The 27,100-nt window shown below is 35.1% G+C and overlaps 1 protein-coding gene across 1 annotated transcript; it reads left to right on the forward strand.

Annotated features, from left to right (window-relative positions):
• Positions 1-217: 217 nt before the first annotated feature.
• LOC140235645 (microfibril-associated glycoprotein 4-like) lies at positions 218-16,968 on the forward strand. The gene is made up of 6 exons (XM_072315654.1): positions 218-340; positions 7,602-7,709; positions 9,480-9,618; positions 12,226-12,365; positions 13,914-14,175; positions 15,622-16,968. Exons 1-6 carry the CDS (start codon positions 227-229, stop codon positions 15,861-15,863), a joined length of 1,005 nt encoding a protein of 334 aa, XP_072171755.1. The 5' UTR covers positions 218-226; the 3' UTR covers positions 15,864-16,968.
• The last annotated feature ends 10,132 nt before the right edge of the window (positions 16,969-27,100 follow it).

Consider the following 27,100-nt stretch of genomic DNA (forward strand, 5'->3'; position numbering starts at 1 on the left):
TGCGTCGTTGTATATAGCGTTCGTGTCGTGTTATCAAAAGCTCGCCTATTATCTGTTGGAAAAGGTCGCGCTTCTCTTTATACTCAGCCATTCGCTTTCATCGTAAAGAATTTTAAAAACGAGCTGCATTGTTGGAAATACTTTTGCTTTAAATAGCTGTCGGCAACGTCCCTTGGAAGACATTTTTTTTAATTTTTTTTTTGTGATCTCGAGAAAAGTGAGCGACATGGCAATCAAGCTGTTGCTTTCTGTCTCCTGTCTTGTTACGGCATTTGCGTCAGCAGCATCGCAGCCCGGTTCTCACGAGTCTAGTTTTCCATCCCTGCAGGCTGAACCACAGGTATGAAGCGAACTGATCCTATCTCTGCGCAAGGCATCCCTTCCTTCTATTTTTTATATGAGCTTGACATGTGTATGTATATATTAAGGTCTGCAGGCAAATCAACGTACGCTTAAGGTTGTAGCCCTTCTGTACTAAATATATATATATTTATATATATATATAAAGTTTATTGTTATACATATACACACATATGTGTATATAAACATATATTTGCATATGTATGTTATCATACATATACATATACATAATATATGAGATAGGGTACCAACAATGTGTACAACACATGTACATATCTGTGCATGTACTGGGTGTTACACACAAAAAAAAAAATAGAAATAAAAATCCCACTTTTGATCTTCAGTAGTTCAAAAACTATACATCAGATAATACTGACATTGCTATGAGCAATAGCTGAATGGTGTACAATTTTGTTGGATTCCATTCTAAAATGAAAGCATGATGTACAGTGTAGTTTCATTAGATTAAACATTGATATTTCAGTTAGGTTTCAAATTTTGCTCTATTTTCAACCCTCAGTACAAAATTTTAACTTTGCTCAGAAGTCAATTGGTGTGTATGGGAGTGTGTAGTTGACACCACGACAATGATCCTGGACAATGACCAGGATTGGAATGCAATTATTTATTCAAGAGGAATTCCACTCTCACAGCTAGTCTTTATTCATTCTGAAATGTGGTGATCAATGCAAGCACGTGGAAACATGTGCTTACTTTAAAGTTTCATGCGCACGCACTTAATTAACCCTTTGCCATGAACTCAGAGTAGTACTGCCCAGGGCAGTCCATCATGAATAAATTAATAAAGCATTCATGTGCCTTGGAACAGAGCTCTTTACAGGTGGTATCCAGGTCCATTGTGTAGGGTCATTGTAAGTACACACTCCCATACACATCATCAGTTCCTTTGTAAAGTCGAGGTTTTGTACAGAGGGTTAAAATTTGACCAAAATCTTGAACATTACTTTGAAATTAAACATTGATTTCATAAAACTGATAGGTTTTTATATTCAAATCACCTCCAACTAAATTGTACACTTTTCAGCTATTACTTATATCGATGACAGTTTTATCTGAAATATAGGTTTCGAACTGTCAAAGATAGGTTTTTTTTTTTGTAACACCTAGAACAACGATAATGCAGGAACCAATAAATCAAATCAAGCAAATCTAATTAAATCGAGTCAAATCAAGGTTAAGGCAAGGATTCTAAGAACTGATTTTCCATTAGTCAGCAACCAAGCAAGCAAATTCACAATCTGTAGAGTTCATCCAACCCAGAAATGACAAGACAACGGGCAATAGGAATAATAACGTCATGACGTTGAGATAAAGATATGTTTGTTGATGCTAAATTATTTTGATACTGTGTAATCTTGAATTGAAAAGCTTCAAGGAAACACACATTGCCCAGCCACAATTCTGAGTCTTGGAATAAACTTCTCAGCACTCTATCTTTTAAAGCACTGAATGCAAACGTGCGATGATTCTTGCTATGTCAATTGAAATGGGGAACAAGGTATGTGAGTGAGATCGGTGTGTCCGTTCTTTAAAGCAATGTATGATTAATACACATGTAATATGTTATGAAATAATTTATGATATAGAATAATATGACATAGCATAATATACTAATATGATATAATGTAATATAATATAAATATGATATAATATAATAATAAAATATAATATAATCTTATATAATACAATATTTACAGTGGTATGAGGAATTTAGGACATTAAGAGGAATTACAGTAAGTAACGTACCACCAGCGACATCACAATTGTGGATGAAAAAAGACTGTTGGAAATTCGCAATGCCTGCATTCAAAAAAACTAAATCGCAGAGGTAAGATATTCTTGTTTATCTATTTTTGTCATAGATTACGATGCCACATCAAAAGTTGTTTTGATTGAAAAATAAATGAGGAACTTGTAAGCGTTAAATTGTTTGAATGACAAACTATAAAGATGTTATGACGGGGAAAGGGGTGTCGGGAAAGAGGTGGAGTTCACTTTTAACATGGAAGACACGTTTTGACATAACTGCATTGTTGACTCTATGTATGTTTTGTAACCTTATTCCAACATAATTTCAAGTAAGATGATTTTTTAATTAATCATCATGAAATGAAAAGTGTAGTGAAAATCACAGTTACAAGTGAGAAAAGTCTTTACCCATCGCTTATTTGATATCCTGTTTATTTTAATCTCAAGAACCCCTCTAAAAATCAGATATAACTATGGCTGAAATGGTAATCTTTCCATGAGGGGAGAATGAATGACCAAATAGGTGAATAGAAGAGATAAACGAGCATCATTCTCATTATCATGTCATCGATTTTTTTTTTCTGCATGTCTTTATCATTCTTGTCCCGACATTTACGTCACGTGCATCGCAGCCCGTGACTGACGAGCTTCCTTCCCGATCTGAATCTGTGCCCTGGTCATTATTCATATGGTCGTCAGTCGAACTGTCTGAGGTAGCACTCAAGATTAATCAGGCCTCGGATTTTTTTTTTTTTTTTTTTTTAATGGGAGGGTTCAGATTTAGAAAAAAAAAGTTTATGTTCAGTTCCGTTATTTTACATATTGGGGCGCAAAAAAAAAAAAAAAATCTGGTGCCTCTTCCGGGTTTTAATCAGCTGACAAGTAAAAAATTCATCTAAAAAAAGGCTTCAGTGTAATTTTCTGAAGCCTCTGAAAGCTCCTTTTCATTATTTCTATTTCTCTTATAATTATTATGCTTACAGTGAGGGTTACAGGTATAAAAGGTGGTGTTTGAAGGCCTTTAATAAACATACCTGGCAATTAACTTTTACATGTAAGGAGGATCCTAATCATTATGCCATATTGTATTATTCTAATATTTATCTAATGGCTGCTCTTTTTTGCTTGTTTATTTCATTTGTTGATTTTTTCTTGCCAGCAAAAAAGTCATTGGCTAGTTATCTAAAAATATGAAAAATTCTCCGTGTGCCGAGAGGAACAAGGCGAACTCACGCTAGTCCCGTGTTAATACGTACACCTACCCCAAGTGCATTTGCGTGGTTTTTCCGTGCACACAACGATTTGACGATATAAGATGTATGCTTTTCCTTGTTAAAAAGATGGTATAGTTTTAGTTAGCATGGTTAGAGGGACTGTACAGTACTGGTTGAGGTAGGGATTCATGTTTTGAACATTCCTAAGTGAGATGATGAAAAGTCTTTTATGAAATATGAAAGACCATGTAATTTTAAGAAGGATTCAACGTTTATTTGATGAAAATTGGTTTTCAAATGGCTGAGATATCAAAAAAAAAAAATGCTAATAATAAAAGGCGACATGCCACAACTTTATTAGGATCTCTTTGTTTCACCTTGTTTTTGGATATTTCAGCCGCTTCAAACCCGATTTTCATCGAATAAACTTTTGATACTCCATAGAACTGCATGCTTTTTGACATCTCATAGAGTGGTATCTGAATATCTCGCAAAATGTTAAAAGCTAAATCTACACCTCGACCAGAATTGTACACACCCTTTAAGTCGGGGATTCAGGTTTTAACATTTTGCGTTGTAATTACAAACCACTAATATGAAATATCACAAAAGCAAACAATTATGAGAGTAATTAAAAGTTTATTAGATGAACAATTTATCCCGATTGAGATAATCAAAAACAAAAAGGTCCTAACCAAAGGTAGGACCCAACTGTTATCAGGCAGTCAGGAGCGCTCTGTTTACTTTGTTTTTAATATCTCAAATGTGTTAAAAGCGATTATAATAAAAAAATAATAAACTTTGAAGTCCTCTTAGAATTATTACATGCTCTTTAAAATTTCATAAAGCGGCTTCCACGTATCTCGAAAAAAAGTTAAAAGCTCAATCCTCACCTCAGTCAATATCATAACATCCCTTTAAGGTGATAAGAAAGGATAAATGTAATTGTGTAAGTTGTCCAAGTGTTGGTGTGATGATCTGATATCATCAAAAATAAATCTGAAACCAAGTTCATGCTGTATTCGCCAATAGTTCATTTATAGTTTATTTCGAGCGATTCGAGAAAGAGTAAATCGCTCAGGAAGGAACTATTATCATAGGCATACATTCGACTGAGCAGAGGATAAAATTTGATTATAGTTAACAATATGCGGTCTGATGCATTTTCCACCTTATACAAATTCCCAATTAAATGGCGTCGTTTATCATCATCGCTGATAATTAACTTGTTTTCCTTTCTTCGGAATGTTAAAAATGCTATTGATGATGTTTTTTGTATTGAAAATCATGTAACTTTGAATCGAAATGATGAAAAAAAAAACCAGAAATAAAAGCAAACAAACAAAACAAATATATATATATATATATATATATATGTATATATATATATATATATATATATATATATATATATATATATGTATATATACATGTATATATATATATGTATATATACATGTATATATATATATATATATATATATATATATATTATATATATATATATATATATATGTATACATAAACATGCATCCCAGCAAGATACAAAGGGAATTAGAAAGTAAATAAAAAGATGCAACAGAGTCCTCCCGTCGGGCGGCACAAACTCTAGAGGCTGTGCCGTGTTTGGTGGGACTCTAACTGGGGTATTTTTCTCTTCAATAACAAACTTGAAAATTACTCGAGAACATGTCACAATAACAAAACTTAATAATTCTTAATGCAATGACTAACTAGCCTATCCTCATAATAAAACGATTACAAACGGTTATCTAGAATTTACACACACAAGTGGCGGGGGGGGGGGGGTGGGTGGGGGTGGGGAACTGCAAGGAGGGAAAAGGGGGTCGATGACCCACAAATGGATTGTTTAGTTCATTTTACTTAAAAATGATTGATAATCCATTCGGTTACAATTTGAATAATAATCGTATAATTGGTTTCGGGAAAACGAATCTGCGGAAAAAGCAAACTGTAAAACTTTTAAAAACGCAAAGTAAATACTAGTACAAACTGGGGGAAAAAGGCGAAAACAAAGGGAATTGTCTTAATATATACACGTCTATACAAAGGCATTACATATGTAAAAAAAAAAACACATTTTGTGTTGACACGTTATGAAACTTTCATTTCAAGACTTCCTTCATCCATTAGGGTGCACAAAATTTTCTGCATAATCACTTTTACTTGAGGTAAAAAGGGAACAAGCACTATGCTTTTGTATGTATGGTTCTACGATCATGGATGTATTATTTCACATGAGGGAAAGTCCTCTTCAGGCCAAAATCATTCACACAATTTCCCACGAATGAGGAAGCACGGTTAGAAAACTGAACTCTCTGAATTGTTACAGATATCCTTTTATGACAAAAAAAAAAACTTTTAACGCAGGATCCAGGAAGCTCTCCGCTCGTCGCATCCTCTTCTTATGTGTGTGTGTGAGTGTGTGTGTGACGATGTCAATATCGTCTGCGCATGCGCTGTTGAATAATGGAAAGCTTTATGATGGACGAGCACCGGAGATGTACCCTATATCTTGCCTATTGAACTCCAGAAATCGAGTCATTTGTTTGTTAATGCTTATTTCCTTCTCAATTCTACGTCTGGAAGAGCCAAGAACTGTACATCACAGTTAAATTGGCGAAGATTTTTTTTTTCTCCTCTTTATTTCTCTGCTTTTCGCCTTCCATCGCGCAATGCTATATGTGCACGTGTGTGCCAAAAATTTGCGGATACGTCTGAAATCAAAGCCAAATGTACCACAGATCGGGATAGATATTCTACCGTCCAAGCTTGCACTGATTATAATCCATTGTTGACCATTGCTTGTCGCAAAAATAGCAAAAATAGCATCCCGAAATAGACTGCGATTCTAAGTGCTTGCTTGCTTGCTAACTGCATGCTTGCTTGTGCTGCATACTTGTGAAATGTTTGTTTGGTTTTTTTTTTTTCAAACTCTTTACTCTTTACTGGCCCGAAACTCCCTTTAAAGGGATAGTGTAGCATTAGTTTAGGTAAGAATTCAGCTTTTAACTTTTTGCAATGTTTCTTGAGATACTTTGCACCACATTTTGAAATGTTTAAAAGCATTCAATTCTCAATTCTACGAAATTTGCTGAAATCGGTTATGAAGGGGCTCAGACATCCACAAACTAAGTTAAAACAAAGCAATCTCTAATGAAAGGTTAGTCCTACTTCTTTTATATCAGAATTGCTGCGTTTTGGATATCTCAGCAATTTCAAAACCACTCTGCATCAAATAACCTTTGAAATCCTTTTTTCTCTTATTTTATAAGATGTTCATCATTATCTAAAAAACAAAGACAAAAAAAAAAATCATCCAAAAAATGTTGGAAACCTTAACCCTATTTTAACTGGGCTATTTGAGACCAAGTTTTTACAGGGGGGGGGGGGTCAATTTGACCCTCCTTCAGATCTCGGCCGCCGATTGCGCGATCGCCGCAAAATTTTACCTGAAGATAGAGCTGTATGTCAACTTCAAGATTATATGGTCATGCAATAACAAATATTGGCTTTCTATTTTAAGTAAATTAATTATGCAAATTTATGCATGAAATCATATTTTCACCTATAACTCCATCAAAATGACTGAAGGATCCCTAAATTTTTGTGTCAGAGTTCCTCAAGACACATCGAACAATTTGCTTGTAAAATATAGCGAAATGAAAATTAATTTCTTTTGATTTTTATTGTTTTGCTAATTTCTTATGTATTTTATTGTTTTTTTGCCCAAATTTGTTGCAGGCACTTTTTCAAGCTTATCTACATTAGAATTGATTAATTTCAATGGTTAAAAGTTGAAATAATCTAATTCATATTAATTTAACAAAAAAAAAAACAAAAAAAACCCCGCAATTTGCATTGGATTTGCACACGATATCATGAATTTGAGCTGTTTTTGGGTTGACATGTACATGCAAAACATTACGAAACTTCAGAACAGTGAACCCGGACGTCGCAAATTTGGTCTCAAAATATGCGGGAGACTTCAATGAAAAAAGTCATGAAACGACGCTGCAAAATCTTTGCGCGTTGCGGAATCGTGGCGCGAAATGTGGGGGGGGGGGGTCAATTTGACCCCCCCCCCCCAGTTGGAATAGGGTTAAACCTCAGCTCAGCTGAAACTGTACTATACCTTTAAACAAACACTAGGGGAACTGGTGTTGAAGCTATTCGTTTGTTTGTTTGGTTTTTGTCTTCTCTCCTGTCTTGATATTCACGTCACCTTTGTTGCAGACTACTGTTGCTATGGATTCAGCTAGTAGCTCTGTTGCTGATTTGTTCTCGTCGTCAACTTCTAGTAGTATGCAAGACCCTCCTGACGCAACGCCTCAAAACAGCTGTGTAAGTTAACTTAACGATAATGATAGTTACGATAATAATAACAATAACAATAATAGTAATAATAATGATAATTATAATAATGATAATAATAGCAATAACAACAATTTGCAACCTTAGAGGTGCAATACGCTGAATTTTGAACCTGCAGGGGTGAGAATTTGCACCCTCAGTTTTGTGCTAATCAAGGGTGCAAACATGCACCATAAACATTTCAAAATACATTGTGAATTGAAAATTTGGACCAAGGTTTTACTCGTAAGATCAAACTTACACTCTGATGGATATGTCTGCATCTTTGTAGGTACGAATATGAATATTAAGAGATTTAATTTTCTACTTGCATAATAAAAGATGCAGCTGTGCAACCAGGTGCTGCTATAGGGACAAATAGGGTGCAAATTTGAACCTTTACATTTTAGTGTGATATTGCGCATTACGAAGTAATAATCTTGATATACATAATTCAAACCTATTAAAGTGCAGTTTTCTAAGGATGAATTTTGTACCTTTGTCTTAAACTCATTAACTGCAGCTGCTCACCTTACAAACAGAGGAAGATTATTCCATAATTTTGGTGTAGCAAGCAAGAACGCCCTGTCACCAGTGTAGCTCTTGATTTTTCTGATGGGTATTTGAATAGTGTTTGATCCCGTGAACTTCGGACATGGTAGAATATTTGAAATGATGACTTTAACTCTACAAGTTCCTGTTTGTACACTGGTGCTGTACCATGAATACCTCAATATACAATCAGTATTGTTTTAAATGTGATTCTCTTCTTTACAAACAGCCGATGTAACGCACGAAATAATTGGCTACTATGAGAAAAACGAGGAAAATTGCAAGCTGATCTAGCACATGCATTTTGCACCCTTTATAGTTTACCTAATTGATTGTCAGGTGAAACAAAAAATAAACTGCTACAATGATCCAACCTTCTTGTGACGAACGCATGGATGATTTTTTTTTTTCTTCAGACCTCCCGGGTGATTTTCAGATTTTAGTATTTATAGACTAGCATCTTTGGTTATACTGGGCACAGAGTTTCACAATTGATAGTGATTGGGATGAGGAATAAAATTAATTACAAATCACCATTTTCCCAGAAAGTATGAAAATTGCTAGAGTGATTCATGTCTTTAAAAGTGGAACTCCCGAATTTGTTTGCAATCATTGACCAATTTTTTGTCTTGCCAGGAATTTCAAAAACGTTAGAAAAGTGGATGTACAATAGTCTTTTTAATTTTTCTTTTTTTTTTAACACAGTTAAATAAAATGCATAATGAATAAAAATAAATATGATTTAGGTCGGGGTCCTCATATCATCTGCAATGGTGACTTTTGCGCGTGAAGTTTTAACTGCAATTTAGAATAAAGAATTTATGATTGGTGTATTTCTCGATTTAAATTAGGCGTTCGACACGCGATCATAGTATATTATTACGTAAATTATATCCATATAGCTTTAGAGGATAACCACAATAGTCACTTAAGAGTTATTTCAATGAACGTAAACAATATTTTGTTATCTGTAATGATCAATAGTACCCTTCTATTTCTTGTTAAAGCTCCATTTCCCATTTGTAAAAGTTTCCGTAGATCTGTCTGCCTAACCTGTCGAAACAGACCATGGAATTCATACGTGCAAGATCTGCAATAATTGTTAACCAGAATACAAACAAGCTGTAGCGGAGGATACGAGCCTAGAAGTAAAGACGAGCACGACGCATGTATTTCATAATCTAATGATAATGTGCTCTCATTTTTTAGTCAAACGAACCAGTCCCGTGTTCCCTGTCAACTTTGGACAGGTGCCGCATAGAACGCATACTGAACTTGACAGAGGCTTTGGTAGAATTCATCGTGGAAGAAGACAATATCGAAAGGCAGCAAACATCGACAAGTCAAAGTAGGTCTACTTAAAAATCTATGATACCAATTCGAATGTGATGATTCAAAAAGAGTGATGATTTGGCTTAGTCTCTAGCGCGTCTGCCCCCAGATCCAAACGAACCGGATTTACTTCTCGAGTCTTGCTGAGCATTGTGGTCTGTAATTGCACCGTCCTCTCAAATAAGAGGCAAACACTCTTGTCCCTGGGATGCTTTTTGTGGCGTCTGTTACGGCACATTTTGGTAAATCGGCACATTTTGGTAAATTACCAAAATGTGCAAGTTACCAAAATGTGCCGTAACTAAGGTACGGTACATTTTGGTAACTTTGGTAATTTGCCAAAATGTGCCGATAGTGCACCTATACCTGACGTGATCAACTGTTACCAAAATGTGCAGTTAAAAGTGGATTTGCCTGCACATTTTGGACAATCTGCACATTTTGGTAATTGTACTAAAAACCCACAGAATGTCATTAATTTGGCCGCATACGGGGACTGCGAAGTATCTGCGAGGTACTGCCGCTAAGGGCCTCCTACTGGCGTTCTGCGTGTACCTCTGCGGGCAATCCCCGGGCAAGCCTTGAGTGCGACTTGCGAAGAACAATTTTTACTACCCGGAGGTCCCCGCAGATGACCTGCACATAACAGTACCTAGCACGTATCTCAACCTAGTCGCCCGGAAGTGCGCACGCAAATCCTTTTTAACCGTAAACATGTTTAGGCCTTGTCACACCTTTCCGGGCAAGCTACGCGGGCTTGTTGCGTGTGAGGATTTTCCAGCATACCGGACAATTTCTGAAGGCGGACAAGGATTTGGGCGAGTTGTGCATGTGTCTTACTTGCTGGATGCGTGCTACTTATGTTCTTCTTGCGGGTATTCTGGTGACCTGCGTGCCAGACGCGTTGGGGCTGACAACTCAGAAATTCATCTGAAGGATTGGCAGAAGTCCAACAGAAATAACAGAATGTCATTATCTTGGTCGCGCTGGCCGCATACGGGGACTGCGAAGTACCTGCGTGGAAGTTGCCTGTGCATGCGAAGTGCTGCTCAAAACTTGGCTGCGGGTAAATCGGACTTGCGTGCAACTACGGGCGAGATAATTTTCCTGCGTGCTGGAAAAAACCTTACTCGCAACAAGGCCGCGTAGCTTGCCCGGAAAGGTGTGACACGGCCTTTAGCTACCGAACTCATTCGGTGGGGACAAAAACCAACTGCACTTACAATTTGTTTTTGTGATGACTGTGAAGGAGCAAAAAGTTACCAAAATGTGCCGTCAATGTCCTGCACATTTTGGTAAATTTACCAAAATGTGCAGTTATCAAAATGTGCCGTAACTATATTACGGCACATTTTCGTAACTGCAAATTTTGCTAATTTACCAAAATGTGCAATTTACCAAAATGTGCCGTATCAGCGTCACGATTGTTTTGTTGGAAAGTGTTACATTTCACAGAGAGTGACGGTTCGTCGCACTGCGCGATGCCAGAATTGTTTTGTGATGTCAAAATTACGTACTTTAAAGAAAATGCTACATTCTACAAAGTGACGGTACAAAGCTGCCCACAATTTCAGAATTGCTTTGTGACATAATTTTGCAAATATTATAACCATTGCAACATGTCGTCATAGAAATGACTTCATTTTGCAAAAAGTACTTCATTCAGACATGCCATCATTCTGACATAGCTGAAAATACCTATAATCAGGTGAGCTCTTTCAACCAATCACTAGAGGATAAATATTTGATCCAAAACACAACATCAATTTCAATTCAATTTTCAATTCAATCATAGTTCATTTCCAATCAACGAAAATCAAAACATAGTACAAAGTATTATGTCATGAAATGATATTGTTCAAACATTTACAGAAGATCCACGTAATATACAAGATAAGTTATATAACAGCAACAATAATTAGGAGAAACAATGCATATATACTTCGTGTGCATACGGAAAATAAATTCGATTATGGAAAATAGTGATCCATGCACTAAAAAGCAAAGCTTGTGGGACGTGGATCGCTAGATAATTAATAAACAATATTATTCAAAATTCTTTATAACTATTGTATCTTATATGGATTATTTAAGTCATCTGTAGAAATATACATATATAGTTATTCTAAGATACGCAGGTCGGGAAATAAAATATATAATAAAGTATCAATGCTAATGCCCGGACACTGTTCATTGAACCGCGTGTACCGGGAAAATATGACAAGGACAGCACACTCGTACACACATTCAATTACCCACACACATATAAGACGCGAGACAGTACCGAGAGGAGAGAAGACGGTTACAATACAAGTCTACGAAGTACAAAAGACAAGAAAGAAGGAGGAGAGAAGAAAGAAGAGAGGTCTGCATACAGAAAACGCCAAGTGCTGCGGCATCAGGACAGGTGAAAGCTGAAGCATGAATTAAAGCAATTTGGATTATCTAGAATTATAAATAGAGAGTAGGTATTTTCTGAATTTGTAAATAAAAGTGACAAATTTGGGGGAATCTTTTAAGCTATTATCTAGATTATTCCAAAGTCTGGGTCCACTATAAAGGAATGTATTTTGGGCATGTGCGGTTCTCATTAACTATATTCCCCTGATCTCTACAATTCCAGCTTCACTCACGCCACCTAGGGACTGCTCGGACCTAGCGGCTAGTACCAACATAAGCGGGCGCTACGCCATATACCCGGATGACAGCGGCGATCCTTTCTTTGTATACTGTGACATGGAGACTGATGGTGGTGGATGGACAGTACGTAAGCATGTCCAGTCTATTTAGCTGGGGGGGGGGGGGGGGCAAGGTGGTATAAAATGTGTGTTTCAAAAGTGTGTATGATGTTAATACATGTAAGAATTAACAGGCATAGACTAAGATATAGGCCTAACAAAAGCGGCAAAGGGTAATAATGATTGTTTTGACAACTGTATCAATACTACTCTTTGAAATATGTTTATTTCCAACCTTTTTCAGTTCAGTTCAGATCATGCCATTCTTTTTTAAAATTTTCCTCAGTTTTAATTTAGCAGACTCTTCACTGTCTGAAAACTTTTCTTTTCAACATTCCAGTACGTTATCGATTCTGTTGAGAGAACCTCTCTGTTGATAGAACCATATCGCTGTAGAATTTTGGTTTTTCTTCTTCGGCAGGGCTGTGCTTCTGAAGTCCTAAATTATTAGCGCACGTTTGAAAGACTACGACAAATTGAATGAAGGGCGACTTGTTTGATGTCTGTCTTTTGAAGAAACATGAAACCCTCCCCCTCAGAAATGCATTAAAAAGGCTCAAGTAAAATCAAATAATAATCAAGCAAAAAGGAAAAGAAAATTGATACAATGTCAATGCCTAACACAAAAAAAACGCAAATATGGAAAAAATGTATTTTACACATACTAGGCGTTTTCACATCAGCCCGATGTTTTGAGCTATTTTCTGACTTGGGAAATTATCCCGATAGCGAAATAGCGCGCTAATTGTATCGCTCTGATCGAGAAAATTTCTCGAGAAATTTCTGAAATAATGGGATAGTAGCGCGCTATTTGATAATGTGAAAACGACTCGAGAAATTAGCACGCCTAGCGTGTGTGAGCCGATCGATCGAGGCAAACTGCACACAAATCATGAGGAATTTTTGAGAGGGCACACACATTACTAATGCTGTTTGCACATACTCAGCTGTCGAATTAGCTCGAAAAAAATTCGGGTAATTCTCTTCGGGCTGATAGGCGTTTTCACATCAGCCCGATAAAAATCCAAGCTCGAGATATTTTTTAATTTCCCAAGTCAGAAAATAGCGCGCTGTTTCGAAACATCGGGCTGATGTGAAAACGCCTAATTGTGAATAAGAAATGAAATAGCGCGCTAATTCGCAATCGCGAAAAATATCTCGAGCTTGGATTCTATCGGGCTGATGTGAAAACGCCTATTATTTCAAGAATATTTGGTTGAGATTATTTCATAACAAATATAATATTATGCAATTACAATAGTGCAAATCCAAAATTAAACGTTTATCTTCTTAAAGATACCTTCAAATTTGGGCTTAACTCCCACCCCCTCCCCAAATTGGTATTTCATTTACAAAACTTCCCCATTAATGAATATGATAACAAAGATATCTTCTGCAAGTGTAAAATATCCTCTTTCTTTTGGGGAAAGTGTATGCTTAAAGCACTTTCATCCCTGACGAAGGGGGAGGCCCCCAAAAATTCGGATTTTGAATAGAAATCAAGTCAATTGTCATTTAATACCTTCCTCTGTTATGACATTATTAATATATTCGAATTTACATTTACATGAAGGTCTTCCAGCGCAGGCAAGATGGCACAGTCGATTTCTATCGGGGCTGGTGTGACTACAAACACGGGTTTGGCAACATGTCTTCCGAGTTCTGGCTTGGCAACGACAAGATCCACCGCCTGACCTCCGGGGCCAGCTTTCAGCTTCGAGTGGACTTGGCCGACTTCGACGACGAGACACGCTTTGCGATGTACGATACTTTCAGCGTCGCCGACGAGTCATCGGACTATCTCCTGACTGTCTCTGGTTACAGTGGAAACGCGGGTACTATTTTTGGAATTAAAGACATTATTTACCACTTGCAGATGAAACAAAACCCCATATTTAATGCTTTAAAGTAGTTCTAAAATATGAGTTAGGGATAGAAACAACCAGTGCAAAATTTTGAATCAGTATAATCAATGTCAAGTATTGTCAATCACGCAAAATGTGACCAATAGTTTTATAATATATAAAAAATGTTCCTAGACTAAACCGTCTGCAGTTATGGCTTAGTGAGAAAAGTAGGGATATCTCCCTATATTTTAGGTTTTATTGCAAAGGTTATAATGACTATAATGGCAGGATATTTTAAGATATAACTGATCTACACTAATGCATCAAATGTGATATCTTGAACTTTTTTTTTTCAATTAAATCACTGCTCCAGTAATAACTTGGTAAACAATAACTTTAAAGGTGTTTTTCAAAGACAACTACTAGTAAACTGAATAATAACTAGTTAGGCTGCAGAATGTATTTGACGTCCAGTAACATCCTGTATTCATAATTTTATTTTTTTTTTTTGCGTGTTCCATGGTGAGATAGAATACCGCCTCGAAGAAATCCTTCAAGATTCCTATATTATTGTGCATAATCATGTGCGATTTATGTCAAAAGTTTATTGTATTAAATTCATTAATGTCATGAATGTGTCATGACATCAAACATTTGAAATAAGCGAATAAATCATGATATTGTAGTAATTCGCTTTTCCCAATGATTTAGAATATGTTCATGTACGCAATGAAGCAGATCCCCTGCTCTAAGAGGATCAGATAGGAACATTTCCGATCACTGAGCCCTTAAAAATTGTTGTTTTTTGTATTGTTAATCATACATGCGAACAAAAAGTCAAAGTCCTTGATTTTGTGTCAGGACCTCAAAAAGGTGAACGGGTCAACCAAGTCAATCTTGAGCTTTTCATACTTTCTGAAAGAGTTATTCTTCGTCTACATTTCTGTCCAGTTTGGGGTCATAAAACGAATTGAAAAGTGTGTTTTTAGCAGTTCTTCTACAACCCCTTTTTTTGTAGAGTAGTGCGATTAGGTAGGGTTTTAGAGGTCCCGTTTCATTTCTTTAAAATTCTTTGCACATCCTTCACTTTCAACTCGAATAGCTTTTGAATAAAGAGTGCTACTACCTTGAAAGTTAGCATTTATTATGGACAGAATTATATATTTAAGTCAAAACTGTATGTGTCCGTGTGCGGGAGGGGGAGGGGGTATAGGCCCGCGATGAATATATAAAAACACCAATCGTGGGATAGAACATGAATCGCAGATCTTGATAAATATGTACTGTACATGACATGCATGAAGTGTAATCTTAACTCACACAACCGGCATGACGGGCAAATGTGGCCAGCCCTTTGACATTGTTTGAGAGACTAAAGTTGGTGTCGGCAAATTTTTAGTCAATTATGACCTCGTTGCGTCTTGTATTCTCCAGGAGACAGCCTATCTGGTCATTCGAATCGTCTGTTCGCCACCAAAGACCATGACTCGGATTCGGACTGTGCCGTCGATTTCCATGGGGCGTGGTGGTACGAGGAATGCCACTACTCCAACCTCAACGGCAACTATCTGGGCGGACAGACGGCCGAATATGCCACGGGCGTCGTGTGGGCAGACTGGCGTGGTTACTATTACTCCCTCCGCCAGACCGAAATGAAGATCCGTCGCCTCACCTAAGTAAAAAAGTTATCTTTTCAATTCCATTCAATTCAAAATGATTTTGTTTCCATACAAAGTAATATACATAACGCTTGCATGAGTACATAATATTTAAAGGAACTTTGAATCACGTAAGTTTCAACAAAACATAGGTAAAATTATTTCAATAGTATCAACTCTGGTTTGAATAAATAAACAAGTAAGCAATGCAATCTTAATTTATAACTCTACATGGAAAAGAGGAATTCACAAGAAAAGCATATCCTGTGTTGTGAATTACTGTAAAAGGTGAGGGCCTCTTAAGATCCGTCAAGGACTCCATATATAAATTTTGATATCCTAATGTCAGGTAAAATAATCAGAAAAAAAGACTATGACAAGGACCGGAACGAAAGCAGGGACGGAACAGACAGGAAAAACGTAAGATAGGCATGACAAAGAAAGGGAGTGAAACAAAACAAAACAATGTCTACATTCAGTGATCTGGAAAGGTCACCAAGGCATGAGGAAGAACTTTGCCTCAAATATCATAGATCTTTATCCAGCAAAAGAGTGAAACCAAAAAAACTAACCATACATTACAGAAATCATGTCGTTTAATCAATTCGTAAGAGATACGTAATGTAATGTGTATCATGAATTTAATGACAGAAAATAAAATAATGTGCAAATAAAGTAGAATAGCCAAGAACAGCAATGCATAATTTGCGAGGTGGACAGAAATGTAAATACACGTATAACAATGGAAAAGAGCCATCAACTAAAAAGCAGGGCGTGTAAAACGTGGATCACTGAAAACATAATAGTTATGTAATTAAATCATCCAAATTTTATTCAAATAGGCCTATAGCTGAATAGCTGTTAAATGTAATGCAGGTGACAAGGACGTCATCGTTACAAACAGTAATTACTAAAAAGCACATGAAAATATAAATTTTGATGAAATCAAACAATGCTACATCCTGCAGGCACTCATAGACGATAATTGAAACGTGTGTATAAATAAATATAAATTTGATCTTGAATGTACCGATTGATCTAGGCTTTTTGTTCTTAGTTGTCTCGTCTCTTTACTTGTATTTCTGCTTCTTCCCTTTCCCCTTTTCCACTTCTTTTTTTCATCCCGCACACTTGTAGTTCAGTTTTCACTTGTTTTTTTTTTTCCTGTGAGGTGCCCACGTTGTACAAGCATAGTCTTTTGTGTGGGTACCTCCACTTTTTTTCGCAGAATGTATGTCTGTATGAAAAATGCCTAATTTTGTAATGATTATTGACAAATGTTATTCTTTGCTATCTATGTATCATTCCTTCAACGCATGTCGAATCTATATTTTTTGTACATTCTGTTGAAAGAAGTGAAAATAAAACCTTGGAATGGAATTGAATTGAATACGTACAGTAGAAAAATATGGTGACAAAAAAAAACAAAACCTCACACCACATACACAATAGCTTTTCGTTTGTTCATTGTACACATATGAATGCTGCTTGCCATTAAAAACGTGGTATTATGTATACATAATGATATACACACAAAAAATGTGACATTGTACAAGGAAGAGAGCATAATGACTTTATATAATTATTCAAAAACGAAGTACGGGAAGATCGAGAACAGAAAAAAGGAGAAGGAGAAGAAAAAAATGTGAAGAGTTTGTTCGCAAAAACCGATAAGTCCATTTTTGAAGATTTTGAAGTACGGTCTCTGTCATAAGGAACAAAATAATACCTTTTAAATGATATATTGGTCACTACATAGGTACAATTTTGAAGTTATGGTCAAAAGAAGCTAAAATTTTCTTGTTATTCTCTTTATTTTTCTTGACCTTTAATCGCAAATATCTCCGTTTGGCAAATATGGACTTTTCGGTTTTGCGAACAAACTCTTCATGTATAGAAAGGTCTGTACAGTTGTATGTATGCATAGAGTCCACCACTCCATCGTCAGGACATTTATTAAGGCACTTGTGAAAAAAAAAAACAACATTTTTTATCGAAATATAATAGCGTTTGATACTGCTGAAAATTATTTTACGTTAGCTCATTGATAAATGTAAAAAAAAGTCTTAGGCAGGTATATTTAGAGCGGGAGTTGAGTAACTGGTTGCATGAGCATCAAAGCTAGTATTGCAAACAGAAATATGTTACAAAAACACAAACGAATCTTATATAAACCGAAAACAAACCTATGATTAATATGCCTAAACGTCAACAAAATTGTACTTCACACCCTGCACAGTACAGCACAGGACAGGATAGCACCCACCTTTGCACAATAATGGTAATAGTTTGATTGTGTTGTATTGCCTCTTGAGAACAAATAAGATAAATATACATACTCTAAAAAAAAGCGAGTGAAAATATTCACTCTTGAAGGAGTGAATACAAAAAAAGAGTGAATTTAGAGTGAAATTGGAGTGAATTTTGAGCGAAAATGTTCATTTTCACTCGTTTTAGAGTGACCTCAGGGATCACTTCAAAATCCTCGAGTGATCCCTGAGGTCACTCCAAAATGAGTGAAAAGGACTATTTTCACTCAAAATTCACTCCAATTTCACTCTAAATTCATTTTTTTTTTGTATTCACTCTTTCAAGAGTGAATATTTTCACTCGACTTTTTTTTAAAGAGTATATTCTCTATTTTCCGTTTCTATTCAACCTTACAATTATGATGATAATTCGAAGTTGATTATGTTCTATTTTGTAGACTGCACGTCCCTTACAGTTGTGTATTAACTTGTATTTCGAATTATCCCGAAGCCTCAGTCCATGTCAAGCAGCTGCTTGTGATCGCGGTCTCCTGCTTTTCCTAATTTGCTCCTAAATTTTGGCTGTTGTAATGACCGAACATATTCTGAATGAATTACTAATCATCACCCAACTAATTTACAATTGTTGTTTTTACGATCTCCTACTGAATTTCTTCATGATGTAAAGTAGTCTTATAATGTTACGCTCATTGTGTATATACGTATTTTGAATCATTTTGAAAGACAGTATGCTCTTAAACCTTTATGCATCAAGTAATTTTATCCTCAAAATGTATGTATTCTCTTGTTATTTGTGAGTTGGTAAATAAAAACAACATTAATAAAGCAAACAAAACAAGCAAACAAACAAACATAGAAAAGTATCTAGTATTTATGCCGAAACAATTATTGTTCTCCTTTATTAGTTTGTATCTAAATGTAATGAGTTTATCAACATTTTCTTTTCGTCGTTTAAGTTATTTTAAAGGTTTGGTCTAATATAAACAAATGAATTTCGGGCATTTACTGCTCTCAAAAAGAGAAAGATGGAATTTATTATAATAATATTGTCTTATGAGATAACTATGCACATAACTTTTTTGATGAAATAAATCGTGGAATCAAGTGGCACATGATAACTGTCATGGTTAAACAAAGTTTTATTATCAAATGTTTATAATCGTAAAACCAAGCACCGGTGTGTATTTGAGAATAAACATTCAAAGCAAATTTTCCCGTTTTCTTTTGCAATAAAAGTTAAATCTGGTAGTTCATTGTATAGGTATTAATGCAAACACTGTATAGCATTTAACCTGAATATAATATTATTAATCCAGACAAGGCAGTGTAGTGTAAGGAAAAATGTTTTAAACTATAATTCATCCCGCCTACATTGCGAGAAATGGTTCGACCATCTCATGCTATATAGCACCACAAACGCCTAGAAATTTGATTGAAAAAAGTTCCTCTCGTGGAGTACTGTTAGATGCGACAAGAGTTGCAAAAAGTACATATTTTTTCTCTTTGTAATATCTAGTGACAATTCATTTGCATAAATCCATTGTCTTTGTCTGTAAGGTTGTGAGGGACACCAGCGCGCCAAATACCCACAAATAAGCACACAAGGTATGATATCCGTCCCATGTGCAGACAACATCTCTTTCATATCTATCTATATCTATATATATATATATATATATATATATATATATATATATATGTATATCTATATATATGTAAAGAGTTGAAGAGTTTGTTTGCAAAAACCGATAAGTCCATATTTGTCAAATGGAGATATTTGCGATTAAAGGTCAAGAAAAATGAAGAGAATAATAAGAAAAATTTTGCTTCTTTTGACCGTAACTTCAAAAATATACCTGTATATATAGTGACCAATATATCATTTAAAAGGTATATTTTGTACTTTATGACAGATACCGTACTTCAAAATCTTCAAAAATGGACTTATCGGTTTTGCAAACAAACTCTTCAGTTTGATCGCAAAAACCGATAAGTCCAAAATTGTCAAATGGAGATATTTGCGGTTAAAGGTCAATAAAAATAAAGAGAATAATCAGAAAATTTTTGCTTCTTTTGACCATAACTTCAAAAATGTACCTTTATATGTAGTGACCAATATATCATTTAAAAGGTATTATTTTGTACTTTATGACAGAAAACGTACTTCAAAATCTTCAAAAATGGACTTATCGGTTTTTGCAAACAAACTCTTCATATATATATATATATATATATATATATATATATATATACATTCGTACATGTAATATATAAACCTGTATATATGACGAGCTTGCAAACACAAGGATCTAAGTCCACTGAAAAATAAAGGATTTAGCCTCGCCTTTTGGAAGCAAGCCCTTCATTTACTGTATATATACACTGTACATGTATATTATATATATATATATATATATATATATATATATACATACATGAGGGGTTTTTTCCACTCTAAGTCGAATAAGATGAATAAGTCGAATAAACTCATTCTTTCTTGGCAAAAAATATATTACCAGTTTCTATGCATGTGTGTGTGTGTGTGTGTGTGTGTGTGTAATTGAGTGTGTCCACTTGTGCACGTGTTTGTCTTAATGCGCGTAATGTCAGTGTATATTGGTTGCATTTTATCATTTACATACAATAACTATCTATGTTATATACTGTGTATATGATTGAATTGCATATACATTTATACATTATTATATATATATATATATATATATATATATATATATACATAGTATAAACATATATATATATATATATATATACATATAATTTTTTTTTGTTCAGCATTTTTTATCATGTTATCTAACGATAATTCATGCAATAAACTACTAGGTGTTTCAAAAAACATTTCCCACTTTTGATCATAAATATTTCAAAAACTATTCATTCGATAAAACTGTCATTGATATGAGTACTAGCTGGATAGTGTACAATTTGGTTGGAGGTAATTTGCACGTGAAAGCATAAATCAGTTTCATTAAATCAAAGATTGATTTTGAAGTAAGGTTTCAGATTTTGGTCAAATTTTAACCCTCTGTACAAAAATTGAACTTGGCACAGGAACCAATGATGTGTATGTGAGTGTGTGCTGACAATGGCCCTGAACAATGGACATGCCTGAACCACCTGTTGACTAGGCGTCAGTCTGGCGCTCCCTGGCACATGAATGCTTAATCAATAATTCATATGGATTGCCCTGGGCACTGCTAGTCTGAATTCATGCTCGGTAAAGTGCTTGCAAACACCACATTTCATTCCAGCTGGCAATCATTTTCGAATTTTGCTTCACATATCACTAAATTTGGAATATACATGTAAATAAGCATAAATGATCTAAAGTTCCTCGTTTTAATACAACTGTCTACTAATTAAATAGTCTGACAAATTTTTCACTTTTTCGATAAAAAGAGATCATTTGTGATAAAGAGTTCAGCAGCATTTATCATTGGGGCGATTTGTTTCAGAGTAGATTTATTTAAGGCTCCATAAACACAAGTGCATATATACTCTAATTGATTTTCTTTACTTCCTGTCACCACGTTTACGATAGAACAGAAGGTATTCATTGTAATTTTGTTTTTCAGAAGTAGGGAGAGCACTGACGCGACTCAATGACAGTATCGACAGGCGTTTGACTTTACACAAATACTGCCAGAGGCTGAATAAAGACTAGCTGTGATAGTGGAATTTCTCATGAATGAATGATGAAGCATTCAAACCCTGGCCATTGTTCAGGACCATTGTCGGGCTGTTAACCACACACTCCCATACACACCCATTGCCCCCTGTGCAAAGTGAAATTTTGTACAGAGGGTTGAAAATAGAGCAAAGTCTGGAACCTATTTAAACTGTGAAATTAATCATGGATTTCATGAAACATATTTATGCTTTCATATTTAAACCACCTTCAACCAAATTGTACACTATTCAGCTATCACTCCATATCAATGACAATGTTATCTGATATATAGTTTTTGAATTATTAGGAATCAAAAGTGGGAAATGTTTTTTGAAACACCTAGTATATAGGCTGTCACCTGCAAGAATATCAAATAATACCTATATACAAAAATACTCCATGATAAACTGACACAGCGTCAAAATCTGTTTTATTTGATTCATAAACTTATACATTTCTCTCCCTCTCACTTTATCGCTCGATCCATCTCTCCGTTCTTGCTCCTTATCTCACCTCACTCCATTCTTTTTCTTCTCTATTATTTTTTTATTTCGTGAACACCTTATCTATTTAATGTCAAGACTCCATTTCAACGTTTTAGCTTACAAACAAAAGAAAGGATATATATAATTGATTTTTATTTCATTTATTGATTTATTTTTCTTTCAACACAGTTTCATACATAAATCAAGATTCTTTTAAGTAATATCACATAAAATATCAGTGTCAGTAAGCAGATTACAATGTACATGATTCAAAAAAGGAAAATTGATGTGAAAATTAATTCCATTAACAAAATATATATCGTATTACCAAATTTCCAAATAATTACCTAAGAAATTATGCGGAAGAAGGACTGCCACTATAAGCAAAAGCTTGAACACGTGGTAGCCCAGGGACCTATGTACATAATACACACATTGTTTGCGGAATAAGGAAATACTACAAAATATAATGCATAAATAAAGATTACATACACAGAAAGAGACAGAGACAGAGACAGAGACAGAGACAGAGACACAGACACAGACACACACACACACACACACACACACACACACAAATATTGTTATATGCTATTTACTACTTTCTAATCTCCCTCGCCAACAGGTGCCCATAATTAAGCGCTTTTTCTGCAGAATGGCTCAAATTCATATGAAAAACTAATTATCAATGAGTATAGAATCTAGCTTTATATATCTCCATGTCCCCATGACTTTTGACAGTAGGGAGCTTTAGATTTGCGGCATCACGGACGTTTGAGACGACGATTGCGCTAGAAGTTCATCTCTCTCCCTGCGTCGTGGTAAAAAATAGCTTTAGATTTATACGCGGAGACGCAACCGGTGCATCAAATACCTCTCTACGTCGTGAATTGAGCGGACGTAAAAATAGCACAGAACGTGTAGTGAAAACTCAGTCGACGGAAGTTATGAATAAATCGACTTTGATACACGATTCTGCGCGTGCTCAAAATAGATGTTTTTGCCCCCTCTGAACGTACCCGACGAGAAAATGTCGGAATGAAAAGCCTTAATGTACCCGATTGATTATAGGGGCTATAAACTCTAGAATCAAGTCAAGCTTGTATAGGGAACAACTGGGCAAGTTGATCTAAGGAAGATATAAAGACATATAATGACATATAATAAGACATAAAGAGATATATAAATATGAACAGATGTATCTAAATATATATGCGGAAATGAAAACTTATTTTCCGCCATATACAATATTATATAGTAAGTCATGATGCATTCTTTCAAGGTCTATTTTTCTCATTGATATCGATCAATGTGCTTCGGTTCGGCTAAAGAAGTATTAGAGAGCTTTCTTGCAAAGCTATAGAGTAAACCTCACGTGCAAACACAAACGTTCTGTCAAAATAGGCACACACTATACTTAGATATGTCGGAGCTCTTCTAATTATATATTTCCATATGAGGTATAATACAATGCATTACAACAAAATACAATACGGTACAATACAATTAGTGTTCAATGGGCTCTTAACGCAACAATCCGAGCGCTAACAAAATTACAGGAATTGAACATATACGATTTAGAATAAAATGGAGTCATTTTCATCATTGGGACATCTGCATTAACACAATACGTGCAGACCTGGAGGTTATGCTTAAAATAAATGAGTTTTCAGAGCTTTTTAAAGGAGTTTGTGGATAGAAACTACCTAATGCTCAACCAGAGATTATTCCAATTTCTCACTATAGCACATGCACGAACTTGCACTACATAGCACTTCACTACAATTTTAAACCTCAAGTAGCATCATGCAGCCATCTTGTTCGTCATTGTGTATCAAACTTAATAAGACCGGCTATTCGATCAAGCTACACTGTAAAAACATCGGTGTTAGATTTAACACCATGGGTGTTAAATTTAACACCGATCAAGTGTTAATAGAGGACCACATCCACAGGTGTAAAAAATGCACTGTGATGGTGTTGAAAAGTGTTCACCTGACACTTCGTGGTGTTGATTTGACACTGCACCTGGTGATATTTTGACACTGTACTGGTGTTAATTCAAAAATGACACCACATGGTGTTGATTTGATATTTGTTGGTGTTAATATCAATGGTTTAACACCCGTCAAGCTTCAATAAGAGACCACACCAGCTGGTGTTTCTGTGGTTTAAATTTATTTTCACATTTTTTCAAAAATCTAATATTTTAATGTAAAATTCTTGATCGTCTTGTTTAAATTAAAAATCAACAAGAAGTGCAGTTACTAAGAAACTCTTTAAAAAACAGTTTTATATTTGGAAATGACACCCGGAGGTGTTAATTTAACACCATAAATGAGCACCGAAAATTTAACACCAGCTCGGTGTTCACTATTTAACACCGGACTTTTTGCAGTGTATACGCAATAACATGGTGGCCCTCTGCACTTTCTACATTTGTGACCCTGCACCTCAAAACAAACAAAAAGTCGCCAGATATGAATTTTTAGTTAAGACCATATTCTGAAAGAGCAGACTTTAAGCTTTAAAATGATGTATAACTCAAATCAAATGGACTCTCCTAACCTATCTAAATATTGGAAAGAAAGCACAAACTCAGGAAAAGTGTGAACTGAGAAAATTCAAGCGCTTAATCTTTACCAAACCGTGCTGGCTGTGCGATGAATGGGACAAAAAAAAAAAAAAAAAAAAAAGGAAGTAAACCACCAGTGTAACAACAATGAAGGGATTAAGCATGCCTCATTAACATATTCTGTCCATAATCAATGCCAACTTTCAAAGCAGTAGCACTATCTTTTCAAAAGATATTAGAGTTGAAAGTGAAGAGTGTGGACAAGGTTTTTCAGAAATGAAAAAGGGATTCTAAAGACACACCTAATCACTCTATTCTGCCAAAAATGTTCGAGATAAACTGCTAAAGAAAACTCACTTTCCTGCCCGTTTTATGATACCAAATTTTAGCATAATGTAAAAGAAGACCCGCTCTTTCAGAAAATATGAAAAAGTCAAGTTCGGCTAGGTTGACCCATTTCACTTATTTTCAGTCCTCACGCAAAATCAGTGTGTGCGACCTTATGTTCGTTTTGAGGTTACACGTTTTTTTTTTTACAATGTTTTTATTTTTATCGATATCTATTCCCTTATAACACAAGATTAACTTAGTTTTATGCGATAAAATTTTATCTATAGTTCTACCTAATTTTTGTACCCACATATTTATTTTTTTTGTGTGTGTGTGTGTTTAATGAACTTCATGTTGTAAAATGTTGTGAAAATCCATATGTATAATATAATATCACAATATTTTTTACTGAAAACGCAGATATTATAAAGTCCTTCTCCGAAAAAAAAGGGTTATTCACATAATAAAGAAAGAGGACGGGTCCAAAGTTGTCAATATACAGAAACTCATATGGTACGCCATAAGGGATATACACTTGGAATAAATCAGAACCATTGAATTGTTGAAAGTCACCTGCTGTATCAGTCATTGAATTAGTTTCATTGTGTTAAGTTGCAAGTATGATTAATCAAGTTGGACCCTCGGAAAACCAGCACAACTATGAATGATTATTCCGAGAAGAACGGGGAATGCCATCCGTTCCTTTTCGGCGTTTTATTCTGATTGTATCGTATTATTGTTATTCCGTGGTTTTACGGTTAAGAAATAGATAAACAAACTATTATAAACAAACCACTCCAAGGTTTTCGAATTGCCCTCCTTTGTGGCCAAGTTTGTGAAGCAGTACTTGTGATTGATTTATTTCAGCGAGCAATATGACCTTGAGTGTCCGTGACTGCTGTGACTTTATGGATAGAATAGCAGGGTATAGAACGGCATGTGCGATTTTACATTGCCCATCAAAAACTGCCCGTCTGCATGGGGGAATTATACTGCTGTTTTTGCTAACACCTTGTCACGGCGATATCTTTTTAGGAATTTTTCAGACCGATGCGAGAAAACTATCAAGGTCTGTAGTTAGAAAGAGTAAAAGATGTCACTTTTTTGTAAATATTTTGGACAAATCATAACGAGGGCAAGGAATAATTTATTACTAGCAGATACAGTGGACCGGGATACAGAAAACACATGGTATTGAATAATCCCGATCTTTGCTCTCCGCCCTTTGATAATCCAACAGTATTTTTGAATTCGATAATTGTTTTCTTCTTCAAAAATGTGTCACTGACTTTGTTATGAAATCCCTGGTTGACATACATCTGCACTTTTCTTACGTCTCTTTGTGATAAAAATGCATACCAAGTGTTGTCGTGTAAATCCACTATTTGATTATGACATTCAAAGCATTGCATAAAAAAAAGCAATCACGTACATGTAAACCAATGATATATTTTTAATAGGCCTATATAACTTGAAATTTTGTTTCATATCTTTTTTTTTTCTTAAGGGGATAAGTTAATTACTTCTCTTTCTGTCAACTGAACAGAAAGTTGCTAACAGGTACTGTTGGTTTACTTGTACAAAATTGAGCAATATATGAGTCATACATACAAATTATTAACGTATACAAAATATATCAACGTGGATTAATGCATACACCGGTTTACTATTATGCATATGCACATATTTGTATATTAGAGTATATATACATATATCATACATAATGTATACAATATATAATTATAATATTGTTTATTTTCATTATAATATGAAATTATACTCTATCATATTCTTAATCATATTCTCCTTGCTGTAATATATATTATGATAAGATTCATGGTTAGGTTGGTTTCAGTTTTACATCAACTGTGAGAGCTGTGGGGAAAAAGTTCGACGTTATCGTA

This window comes from Diadema setosum, chromosome 12, assembly GCF_964275005.1.
Source record: "Diadema setosum chromosome 12, eeDiaSeto1, whole genome shotgun sequence".
In the NCBI taxonomy this organism is placed as follows: domain Eukaryota; kingdom Metazoa; phylum Echinodermata; class Echinoidea; order Diadematoida; family Diadematidae; genus Diadema; species Diadema setosum.

Bases quoted from the DNA above. Each gene is read 5' to 3' on its own strand.
- LOC140235645 (XM_072315654.1), top strand. From the start codon at position 227: ATGGCAATCAAGCTGTTGCTTTCTGTCTCCTGTCTTGTTACGGCATTT. The intron at 7,710-9,479 runs GTAAGTTAACTT...CTCATTTTTTAG, and splicing joins CAACGCCTCAAAACAGCTGT to TCAAACGAACCAGTCCCGTG. The intron at 12,366-13,913 runs GTACGTAAGCAT...ATTTACATGAAG, and splicing joins CTGATGGTGGTGGATGGACA to GTCTTCCAGCGCAGGCAAGA.